The sequence below is a fragment of the Malaclemys terrapin genome, chromosome 7 (genome assembly GCF_027887155.1).
Source record: "Malaclemys terrapin pileata isolate rMalTer1 chromosome 7, rMalTer1.hap1, whole genome shotgun sequence".
In the NCBI taxonomy this organism is placed as follows: Eukaryota; Metazoa; Chordata; order Testudines; family Emydidae; genus Malaclemys; species Malaclemys terrapin.
Genome location: NC_071511.1, coordinates 31380883 through 31393303, shown reverse-complemented (window position 1 = coordinate 31393303; position 12421 = coordinate 31380883). Strand labels below are relative to the sequence as shown.

General features: G+C 52.3%; 2 protein-coding genes across 2 annotated transcripts in view; one reads left to right on the top strand and one right to left on the bottom strand.

The window, feature by feature from the left end:
- The window catches only part of LGALS12 (galectin 12), a 40029-nt gene that overhangs the window by 4103 nt on the left and 23505 nt on the right, over positions 1-12421 (top strand). The gene's annotated exons all lie outside the window — the stretch shown is intronic.
- The window catches only part of LOC128840297 (uncharacterized), a 43299-nt gene that overhangs the window by 28260 nt on the left and 2618 nt on the right, over positions 1-12421 (bottom strand). Inside the window, exons 2-10 of the mRNA XM_054034126.1 lie at positions 8725-8828; positions 7974-8128; positions 7263-7431; positions 6720-6843; positions 5885-6000; positions 5083-5297; positions 4343-4451; positions 3821-4024; positions 2727-2806 (exon numbers count right to left, since the gene is read on the bottom strand). Coding sequence (XP_053890101.1) covers positions 2727-2806; positions 3821-4024; positions 4343-4451; positions 5083-5297; positions 5885-6000; positions 6720-6843; positions 7263-7431; positions 7974-8128; positions 8725-8828 — 1276 coding nt within the window. The remainder of the gene's footprint in view (positions 1-2726; positions 2807-3820; positions 4025-4342; positions 4452-5082; positions 5298-5884; positions 6001-6719; positions 6844-7262; positions 7432-7973; positions 8129-8724; positions 8829-12421) is intronic.

Sequence of the window (12421 nt, the reverse complement as noted above, 5' to 3'; positions counted from 1 at the left end):
AAGCCCCTTTATACAGTAGAGCCAGCTACAAAGAATGAAGTGACCCCATCTGGAAGCTCAGAGCTACACCCTGCCTGCTGAGGGGTTTCCCAGGTTGCAGACACAGGGGCTAAGTGGGTGGTTTTGCAGCCTGAGTGTGCTTGAGGCAGGAAGCCAGAAACAGTTGTGGGAGTCTGAGAGGACGCCGAGAGACAGGGCTTCTTGGGCACAGAACCTGTTGGTGGGGCAGACTTGGGGATTTCTGTGCAGGGAAACTGTTGGCTGTTGTTGTTTTCTCCTGTGCTCGGGGAAACAGGACTGTGTGCATTCTTTGTGAATAAACTAGATTATATCATGAGCTCCCGGTGCGATGCTGGGGCTTAAAGGGCCAATGCGATTCTTAGTTGTATAAACTGGGGAGTAGTGAGTAGGAGCAGGGAGGAGATTTTACCTCTGTATAAGGCACTGATGAGACCCAGAGTGGAATACTGCCTCTGGTGCGCACATTCTTGAAAGGATGTTGAAAAACTGGTGAGGGTGCAACTGAGAGCCAGAGAAACAATTTGAGGGCTGGAGAAGCTGCCTGACAGTGAGAGACCTGGGCAGCTCATTCTGTTTAGCTTCTCAAGGAAAAGAAGATTGAGAGGTTGACTTGACTGCAGTGTACAAGGACCTTCTTGGGGAGAAAATCCCAGGTACTAAAGGGCTTTTCAGCCTAGCGAGAAAGGCAGAACAAGAACCAATGGCTGGAAGTTAAAGCCAGACACATTCCAATTAGAGGCAACAGTGTTTCCCAGTGCGAATGATTAGCCATTGGAACAAACTCCTGAGGCGAGTGGTGGATTCTCCATTGCGTGATGTTTCCAAATCCAGACTGGCTGCCTTGCTGGAAGATGCTTTAGCCAAACACAAATTATTTGGGCTCTATACAGGGAATCAGACTAGATTATATAATGGGCCCTTCTGACTTCAAACTCTGTGAATCTATGAAACCCTACCAGGAACATACCTGTCTGTATCATCAATTTCTCCTGCTAATAGAAAGAACTCTACAAGGCCCTGCATATTGGCAAACCACTGGGGCCAAGGGGACAGCACTACAGAGAAAGCTTCACCTCACAGCTTCTCCGTCTATGGAGCTTTGTCACCACAGAGCCTCCCAATAAGGAAAGTATTTGCAATTTACAGCAATGGGGATTGAGCATTATGGGTGTCTAGAGACAGGAGAATGGGGCAGACATCAAGGGGGAGCTGGAAGCAGCCAGTCGAACCACTGATGCCCAGTGTCATGTGGTCTGAAGGACAGTGTTGCCCTGTGACTTAGAAGACCTGGCTCTGCTGCTGGGTGATCTTGAGTAAGTCATTTTCCCCGCTCTGTGCCTCAGTTTCCCCACCTTTATACAGGGATAACGATAAAAGCAGTAAGTGCTACATATCATTATTATTACTACTGTTTGAGCTAGAAGAGCAGCTCAGCCTGCTGTTGTAGTGGCAAGGGCCAGCCACTAGGGGGCAGACAGGCTCACATGCACTTGATGCATGTATTTTCCCCCAACCTGTTGCATCTCACTGGACCAGCCAGGGCCGGCTCCAGGCACCAGCTTAACAAGCAGGTGCTTGGGGCGGCCAAGGGAGAGGGGCAGCACCTGCGGCAATTCGGGGGCGGCAGGTCCTTCACTCCCTCTAGGAGCGAAGGACCTGCCGCTGAACTGCCGCCACCGATCGCGGCTTTTTTTTTTTTTTTCAAATTGCCGCCGCCGATCGCGATCACGGCATTTTTTTTTTTTTTTTGCTTGGGGCGGCAGAAATGCTGGAGCCGGCCCTGGGACCAGCCCTGGGCTCAGAGGTTAAGTAATCACAAGACACTGCTGTGAAATGACTGTGTGTTTATTATAGGGCCATGTTTGCTCCCCAGTGTACAAAGGCTTGTTTTCTCCAGTGCATAGGCTGAAACATAAGCTTTGGGATAGATTCATCCCGGCTGTATTTCCAGTGGGGTCTGTAATCTTTATCCCCCTCTTGTGACAGGCAGGTGCAGAGCAGCCACTGAGAGCAGCAGGGAGCATTTGCAGAAAACCCTGGACTCTGGGCTGTAGTACCCCACTGGAGTCTGCATCTCCTGTTCTATGCCTCCTCCCTCTGCTATCTGCAGCCCCCAGTACTGGTCAGGTGTCCTGCACCATCAGGGCATGCCCCAGTGGCAGCAGGCAGTGCTGCTGTACATCAGCCACATAACACAGTAACGATACCCGTGTCAGTGCTGAGTTACATTGGCCCCTGGTCCCAGTCCCTATGCAGCAGTTGTGTGGGTATTAGGCATCAAGAAGTGTGTGGTTCAGAGTTTATCCCTGACTCCTTTCAAAGCAGGGGGGAAAGGTTGCATTACAGAAAGCTGATGCCACCTAGCAGATAAGGTCCATTGTTGTACTCCTTGGCATACTCAGAGCTTTGGTTAGCCCTGGGGGTGGAGGGTTCCTGCCTGTTCCTGAGAGCTTTGAATCAGCCCACACATTCCTTTCCCAGGAGGTTTCTCTCTTGCAACCCTTCCCCCAAGCTGCGGTGCAGATTTAACCCCTTTCCCCACTGAATCCTTGTGTGCAAAAACCCGCCTTGCGTTTGGGTCTCAAGGGACAAGGTGTTAACTGTGAGAGTATGTGTAATTAGATGGAGGAATATTTGAAACTGAGCTGCTGCCACCCCAAACCCACATTGGATCCAGAAGGCATCTGGGTCCGAGTGCCATCAGCAAGTCTCTTTGAGCAGAACTTTCTCCTGGTTCTGAAGGGGAATCTTCTCTGTGGTGTCTTCACCCCTCTTCATTCGGGACCTTTGATGAAATGGAGGGGGAGGGAGAAATACCAATGAAGCAGCGAGGCAGAACAGGCATAAGTTATTTTCCAACCAGTCTGAATTACTAAAACGAGGCTCTGACATTATTCACCAGGGCTGAACTTCACTAGAGGAACAATACAAGGGTAGTACACCACTGAAGAGCCCCATAGGCTAGTGGTTGATGCTCTGGGTGGGGACTCAGGAGACTCTGATTTCTAATCCCAACTCAGCTGTTGACCTGCTGTGACACTAGGCAAGTCCTGTCTCGCCTCTGTTCCCCCCACTCATTGTCCATTTAGACCAGCGATCCCCAAACTTTTCATTGTCATGTCCCCTCTTACCACTGTCCATGCACACACACCCTGAGCTAGGACTGGGAGCAGGGCCGCAGTTCCAGTAGGTGAGGGGGACATGGACAGGGGTAAGAGGGCAGCAGCTGGGGGTGGGTCTGGGGCTAGGAACGGAGACAGGGGCTGAGGCTGGGGGCGGGGCTGGGTGGCACTCCCTCCCTGCTCCCCATTGGAGCTGGCCCAGGCCCTGCTGTGCCCCCTAGGGGGCACACCCCACCTTTTGGGAACCTCTGATTTAGACGGTCAGATCTTCAGGATGAATCTGTCTCACTGTGCGTTTATGGGCACAACAGGGGCCCCAATCTTGGATGGGGTCTGTGCAGCGCCGGGTACAATGGGGGCTTGGATAGCTATCTGTCTTTCAACATACATGCCTAGTCTCTTTCCACTCACTGGAATCAGTCAGTGGATAGTGGATGACCAGGAAACCCTTTGTACAGCACCTAGCACAACAGGGTACAGGGCCATGACTGGACACCTGGGTGCTACAGTCCTACAAATAATAACAACTCTCTGCACAATTTGCCTTGCGGCTGGGTGGGACAGGGCGGATCCCAAGCACCAGCTGAGCGTTTTGGCCTTTGGAGTCCAAGCCCTGTCTTGGCTGCAGGTGTCAGAGTCAGACAGGAAGAGAGGGGAGACCCCCCCACCAGACCAACCTGCTCTCCACCTCCTCCACAGTGTCTGGCAGTGGTTGGTTGAGAGTCTCCGGGAGGAAGGTGGCCACAATGCCAGAGATGATTGGGGCAGCACCGTAGACGACTGGCGGCAGGAAGGAGAAGTATTCATCCAACATCTTGGCCAAGGGAGCCACAATACCTCCTACCCGGGCCATGGTGCTGCCAAAGCCCAGTCCGGTCTGCCTGGCGTTGCAGGGAAATAACCATCCAGAACAGGGAAGGATTAGCTCAGTACTGGGAGGGCAGAGCTGCTGGGAATGCTAAATAGTGACCCAGCAGGATGTGCTGCTCACCCTTCGCAGCCAGTGCTGACCCCAATGCCTGAGCATGGCACTAGGGGGCGTTGTGCTGCAGGGAGCAGGGTGGGGGCTCAGTAGGGGTATACTCTCCCCTCTCAGTCAGTGCTGACTCCAATGCTGCAGTGCCATGGTAGGGGGCGCTGTGCTGCAAGGAATTGGGTGCAGGGTTCAGTAGGGGTCAGTTGGAAATACAGCATCTTACCTGATCGGTGTGGGGTAGAGCTCAGTTGTGAATAGAAACACGCAGTTGAACGCAGCTGAAAGACATCCCTTCCCAATCACAGCCAGTGATGTGCGGACTATCTGCAGCTCTGCAAAGAGGGGACAAGGAGAATCCAGGGCTAGAACCCTATTCCAAACTCTGAGCTCTCCCGTGCCTATCTTCCATTCTGCATCCCAGCACTGTAACCTTGGCAGCCTCTCTCCTCTGCCCTGTTTTGCCTGGCATATCCCCAACCCTGCTCTTTCTTCCTTCATCACTTCTCCAAGACCTGGCCTTTCCCCTCTCTCCCATGGGTAAGAATCTCTTCCATCTCTCATCTTGATTGTTTTATCCTCTTCCCCTCTGACCTCACTCACGCCTACCTCAGGTCTATTCAGATAGATGGCTGTGTATGGAGATAGATAGGTAGTTATGTATGCGGATGAGCTGATGAATGAATGGATGGATGGTTATGTATGTGGATGCATGGATAGGTGGTTCTGTATATGGATGGATGGATGGATAAATAGGCAGTTACGTATGTAGATGGATAGATAGGTAGTTGTGTATGTGGACAGAAGAATGGATAGATAGGCGGTTATGTATGTGGATGTATAGATAGAGAAAGAGAGAGATGCATACTGAGGGAGTCAATTACTCTTTGAGTTACTGTCGACTCATTGACATGTCTTGACGGTTATGCGCTAAGCATTGCCGTATGTGGACTGGACCAAACCCACCTCTGGGCACAAAGATGTTTGCGATGATCACAAGCCCAGCCAGGAGGAGGAAGGCTGAGAGCGTGACCCTGCGCCCAATGTAGGACATGGAAATGGTGACCACCACTTTGGCTGGGAAGTCGACAGCTCCAAAAATCAACTGGATCAGGTAGATACTGACGCCAAAGTTCTGTAGGTCCATGGCCAGCCCGTAATAGGAGAAACTGGTAGAGAACCTGCCATTCACCATAGAGAGAGAGAGAGAGAGAGGCAAAGGGATGAGTGAGCGTCCTGTTGAGTGTGCAGCCTGGTGAGATTTAGCTCCAGACCTAGTCACAACTTAAGCCCAATCTAGATGGGACTTGAGCACTATCTAGGCCCTTGTGCCAGTCCTGTGAATAGCCACAATGTCCCCTCCAGGGTAGAGTTGGCCAGGGGAACTTTTAGTGTAATGCTTGTGGGTGCTCTGGTTGGTGTGTGCAGTGATGTAACAGCACGGGGGGTGGGGCATTATTCAAAGCAGGGATGCCCAGGACTGAATGGACACACAAAGGGCCCTAAAATGCACCAACTATAGAGAGAAAACCCACAGACCTGATAAGAACCTGACAGACTGGAAGATAAGACCTAGATAGACACATCAGGTAGACAGACAGACAGCATCTGCGTATGTCTAGGGATGAATAACCCTTAGGCAGACAGATGTCCAATATCTGTGGATTATCTATGCTCAGAAATGGACTAAGGTTATCAATACTGGATCTGCCAATCCTAATTTGGACCCAGATTTAGGATCAGGGCCTAAGGGAAGAAGTGCTCTTACCACACAATTGAGAGGCAGCAGAATATCCGGCGTATGGCGGGCGTTCGTACCAGATCCGAGATAGTGTAGGAGGACTTCACTGTGGACAGTTCCTTCTGCATTTTGGATTTTAGGATCTAGTAGGAAACAAAAGGGTCAGTCGGGAAGCACATGACAGCCCCATGGATTCATCTATGACAACACAAGACCTGCCAATGGCTCCTTGCTCTGGCAAACGGTAGCTAGTCATTCCTTACTGAGGCAAACTTCCATGGACCTCAGGTTTCAGTTCAACAAGACCCTACTTGTGATGGGATATAGAGTCCACATGCATTGACCATACAGGCCTGGTATTATTGGTACTATTAATTAGTAGTATTACGGTAGCACCAAGAGGCCACAACTAAGATCAGAGCTCAGTCACACAGCTCTTCCCTTCCCCCCGTTATTCGAACCCCCCCTCACTCTGCCAGTGCCCCTCAATCCTGAGCCACAGCCGCAGGTGCTATCCCAGCCCTGGGCCTCCTCTGAGCCCAGACTGGCAGTTGTGTGACAGGATGTGCTGGTTTTATACCATGGACAAATATCCACAGGGGACTAAGTTAATGTCACTTTGGAGCAAGGGAGGAAGCCAGGGCTGTGCCAGCTCTCTGTTGATATCAGGGTTTCTTCAATCGCCTTTGCCCCGTGCCCGAAATCTGGTGGGACAGGCCCTAGTTCTATGTCCTCTGATAGGTTAAAAAGTTAAATGGCCTGATCCTCAGCTGGTGTAAATGAATGACTCCAGTGGAGTTGTGTCCGGTTAGACCACCTGAGGATCAAGCCCTTCATTAAAGACTCCATTGGGTCTCTTTACCTCTGTGGTAATCTTCTCCCCTTCTTCCCGTTTCCCATTCACTCTGGCGACCCTTTGGAGCACCTTCACTGCTCTGTCAGCTTTACCTGCCAGAGCCAGCCAGCGGGCAGATTCTGCAAACCACCTGTTGAAAAAGGATAGTCAAATGTTTCTCCTGCAGAGCCAAGGTCAGTGATGTGACCCACAACTTCGATTGGGGTCCTCAAAGCAGGATCAGCTGAAGTGTAATGCAGCACAAGATAATTATCCCTGTGCTACAGAGGGGGAAATTGAGGCACAGACAGAAGCAGGAACTTGCCCAAGGAGTCAGCAGCAGAACCAGGAACAGAACCCAGGAGTCCTATGCGCCACCCTCTTGAAGCCCAAATGCCTGGCTCCTAGTTCCCTGCTGTAAATCCACTTTTCTCAGAGTTGAGAATAGAATCCAGGAGTCCTGACTCCCAGCTCTAACCACGAGACACCACTCCCACCCTGTCTGCTAACAACCTCAAGGAAAGAGGACAGCACTTGCGCCTAGAAGGAGAGGTTTCCAGAGACACGTACCAGGCATAGATGAAGAAGAAGAAGAAAGGCAAAGACACAGTCAGCTGGAGCCAGCGCCAGTCTGGGATGCCATATGCCAAGCCCGCCAGTAGGATCTGGCCCAGGGTGTAGACGAATCCTGTGATGGCAATGGTGATGGTGCGGAACTCAGTGGGGATCCACTCCACAACTGCAAGGAAAGGAACCTTGTTTAACCTGTCCATGGGCAGGATACTGCTAGCCCTGACTCTCCTCGGACCCACTGGCACCACGTGTTACTGCACCCTGCAGGGCTGCAGCAGAGGGAATGTACAGCTCTGTACTTTGAGCTGAAATAGCCATACTGGAGACAGCAACTCTTGCCCCTGCTACCTTAAGACCCCCAGTGGTAGCCAGGGATATTGCAGCCTCCAGAGCTGCAGCTCCCCCAGTGGTAGCAGGTGGTATTACACCCTGTGAGGCTGGAGCTGCTTCAGCCCATAGCTCCGGGCAGCTGCAGAGGTAGCAAGGAGAATGTGCAAACAGCCCAATACCCCATGGGAGCCTGCTTGCATGCTCTGCACTTCCTCTCTCTGCTACCTGCAGGCCCCTGGGTCATGCAGGTGTACTGAGCCACCAGGAAATCCCCAGTGCCAGCAAGTGGTACTGCACCTTTTAGTACATCAGTCACAGTATCTGTTAAGGGTTGAGGTGAGAAGCTTAAGACCTAGCTGCCAAAGAGGCAGAGCTTACTCAGGCAGGCGATGCTGAGCCCAAAGCCAGACAGTGCCATCCCACCCAGGAAGCGGAAGATACAGTAGGAGATGTAACTGGGGGAGAAGGCCGTGCAGGTTCCCATCACAGCCAGCTGCAGAAAGGACCAGATCAGCATTGCCTTGCGTCCAAACCTATGGCAAAGGGGGACAGAGAAGGGAATAAGTAACGGGCATTGAGGTAGTGGTCAGGGCTCGGCTGTGGGTCAAATGGGTTGTGATGTGATTGGAGAGGAGGTGATTCTCGGGGCTGATAGGACCATTGGCTTCCAGCTGGCATGTCCAGCTGGGTTGCCATGGACAATTGACCATGAACCAGATGGGGACAATGTGGAGTGATGGTTGACAGATTTTAAGGCTTGATGGGAGCATTAGATTGTCCAGTCTCACTTCCTGTATAACACAGATCATTGGGCTAATTCACTAGGACCGGGAGGTCCCAACTGAAACTGGGGCTCCATTGCGCCAGGTGCTGCACAGACCCAGTGAGAACAGAGCTCTATTATGACAGCACTGCTCCGCCCCTGACTGAGATCAGGGCCCCATTGTACTGGACACTGCCCGGAGCTGTAGTGAGAGACCATCCCAGAGAGCTTGCCCCAAACAGACAGAGTACCAGAAGGAAAGGTGGGGCAGAGAGAGGTGGGGGGGACTTTCCCCAGATCACACAACAGAGCAGGGAATAGAACGCAGGTCTCCTGAGTCCATGTCCTGTGCTGTCCTGTGCTTACCTGTCAGAGAGACCGCCTAGCACGAGCGCTCCCAGCAGCACCCCAGCCATGTAGATTGACTGAGCCATCTGCCGGAACTTCCGCAAGTTACACACCAGGTCCCACTGCAGGTGGGGAAAGGGAGACAGAGAGCAAGTCAGTAATTTCTGCAGAGGCCCAGTGGCTGGTGGTCAGATCCTGAAGCACTGGAGCATTGCAACAAGTCACAGCCTGTGGGCTGTGAGCTCACAAAGTGTCCTCGGTGTCTGATGTCCATGTACAACAGTGGTTGCTGTCATTACACATGCTGGGCTGTGCAACACAGTCGCTGATGCTCTGTTCTCACTCCCCTGGTGCAACTCCCACTGGAATCACAGGGGCTGATTCTCACTCATGCTCAGGCCCCTCTGTGCCTCTCTGGCAACGTAAAGGAGCCTTAAAGTGGGTGGGTGTGGCCCCCTAGGAATCCCCACTGAGCTAAGTGCCTCCCTGGCTGGTGTGGAGCTGGAATAAGGGCTGATGCAGGGGGAGAATGGGCACCTGGCCAGAATGCACGGCACTCTGGTTATTCTCTTCCTCCCAGAGGCCATGGGAAGCAGGACATGTGTTAGAGCAGCCCAGGGGTTCTTGTCCCTGGCTGCCATCCCTGCCCTAACCATTCTCCCCTCCCAAAAGATGCATTGGTGATGCTGATTTTGCAAAAGCAGTTAGAGTAACAAACACCATAGTAATAGGCCTGTGAGAAACAGAGAGGGGTTTGTATGGTGATAGATGATGGGTGTGTCTTGGGATAGATATTACAGACACATGGAATGTCTTTCACTACTATCTCACCTGTATAAATGCTGTCTGTTAGCTGTATGGGCTAGGGTTGGTATTCCGGGTTCCTGGGTGAGTAACGGGGTTAAACAAGTCTGGAGAAGCCTCAGCCCTTGGGGGAAATTGCATAACCTGGTTTGAACTGGTGGACAAAGGTGACCACACAGAGGACTGAGAAAGGTATGAAGTGATCATTCTCACCTAATCCAAGAACTGACCTAATGCTGTGCCCAAAAGGAACGGGAAGGGTTTGAAGTACTGTGTTCCTACCCCCATTTGGAAGATGGGTGACTGCCAGATAAGACAGGCACATGTATAAACTGTTGATTGTTTTCAAGGGATGGTTTTCTATAATGCTTTCATTCTGAATAAATCGTACTTTGCTTTCTAATGGCTGGCGGGGCCCTGGGTAAGCAGAGCTGCAGGTGCTGAACTCAAGTAAAAAAAAACACCTGCGGGACGGCCGGAGCGGCAAAGCACACACACACACACACACACACACACACACACACACACACACACACACACACAAAACACCTGCAGGGCGGCCGGAGCAGCAAAGCACACACACACACACACACACACAAAACACCTGCGGGGCGGCCGGAGCGGCAAAGCACACACACACACACACAAAACACCTGCGGGGCAGCCAGAGCAGCAAAGCACACATACACACACACACACACACAAAACACCTGCGGGGCAGCCAGAGCAGCAAAGCAGGAAGAAAAAAAAAAAAACCTGCAGGGCGGCCGGAGCCAGGGTGCAGGGGGACTCCCTGTGCTGCAGACGTGCAGCGGAGTGCACGCCCAGTCTAGCGGGGGGAGGGGGAGGGAGTGGGGGGAGAGAGAGAATGGGGGCGGCCAGGGCTTCAGCGGGATGCTCGCCACGTGGTCCCTCCCGCTGTGCTGCCTGCCGGGAGGGCTCTGCGCTGCTCCGGTCGGCTGGGAGGGAAGGATGCAGGCTGCCCTGCCGAGTTTGCTGCAGGGCACTCCCCTCCTCTGCGCCGCTGACTCCTACAGGGCAGCCGGAGTGGCAAACCAAAAAGAAAAGAAAAGGGAATCTGCCGCCCCAAGCATGAGCTTGCTCGGCTGGTGCCTGGAGCTGGCCCTGTCTGTCATAACGCCCAGCTCATTCCCAGCAGTACGACTGCTTTGCCAGTTAGTCTTCTTTCTGTAGCTGTGCATTGGATATTTCCTTCCTAAGTGCAGTACTTTGCACTTGCCTTTACTGAATTTCATTGTGTTGATTTCAGACTGTAACAAGGTGCCCTGCTTCCCAGCTCCCAGAGACCCCACTGCCACACCGAGAGTCTCTTCTCAGGCACTTTTACTTCTCCAGGTGTTGGGCAAACACAACACAAACAGTTCCTCAGCCCACCCTGGGCTACAGCTTCCAGGTAGGGTGACCATGTCCCAGTTTGGCCGTGACAGTCCCATTTTTCAGCTCTGTCCTGGCTGTCCCTATTTTTTGCCAAAACTGGGCATTTGTCCCGGCTGCAAGGCAGAGCGGAGAGTGAGGGCTGCTGTCCAGGGGCTCAACTGAAGCCAATGCTGCCCGCCAGCAGGAAGGCAGAGAAATTTGCTGCTAGTGGGCAGTGCTGCCTTCTTCAGAGCTGACCCCTGGGCGGCGTGGAGCTCGGTGGGTCAGCCCCAGCCCCAGGAGCCGCAGAGCTTGGGGGGTCAGCCCCAACCTCGCTGCGGGTGGCACGGAGCTCAGCGAGTCAGTTTCAGCCCTGGGTGGCATAGGGAGGGCAGCTTTGGCGAGCCTTATGCACAGGGGGATGGGGGGAGCGGCTCGGGGGAGCTCTGGGCCATCCTGTTTTTACTTTAAGAAATATGGTCACCCTAATTCCAGGGTTTTTTCCCCTTTACCTTTCAGTGGTTCCTGCAGGAGTCTTCCATGCTCTGTTCCCTGAGCACCACCTCCCAGAGCTTTCTCCTTGGAAGGTCCTTTTTCCCCAGCAGGTTTCCACTGCCTCCCCTCCCAGAGATCTCTTAGCAACTCCCTGATTCTTGCAGCTCCCTGGCTCTGTCTCACCAAGTCTCTCCCATCCCACAGAACTTCCTGCTTCTGGCCTGCGTTCCTGTTCCCAGGGAGCCAGCAGCAGCTCCCCATGTCTACTCTCTCTTTCCTAACTGACGAGGCCTGATGCACCCAGGCGTCCCCCCTCTAAAGCCCAATCGTGATACGCTGACCAAGCCCAGGTGCACTGGCCCTGCTCCCTCTCAGAGAACCGATGTCACCCTGTGATATAGACATTTCTCCAACTTGTCACGGTCCTTTTGATTTCTAATCCTGCCCTTCGAAGTGCTTGCAACCCCTCCCATCATGGTGTCACCTGCAGATTTGATAAACATACTTTCCGCAGCATGATCCGAGTCACTAAATGAAAATGTCAAATAGTACCAGACCCTGGGGAACCCCACTAGATATATCCTCCCAATGTGACAGCAAACCATTGATTACCATTCTGAGAATGGTCTTTCAGCCAGATATGCACCCCCCTTATAGTAGTTTCATCTAGACCACATTTCCCTAATTTGCATATCATGGGGGACTGTGTCAAAAGCCTTACTAAAATCAAGACCTATCACATCTACTGCTTCCCTACATCCACTAGCCAGTTACTCTGTCAAAGAAGGAAATTAGGTTGGTTTGGCATGATTTGTTCTTGACAAATCCATGTTGGCTATTATTTACAACGCTATTATTCTCTAGGTCAGTGGCTCTCAAACTTTTTTATTGGTGACCCCTTTCACACAACAAACCTCTGAGTGTGATCCCCTTTATAAATTAAAAATACTTTTTAATATATTTAACACCATTATAAATGCTGGAGGCAAAGTGTGGTTTGGGGTGGAGGCTGACAGCTAGTGACCCCCAGGTAATAACC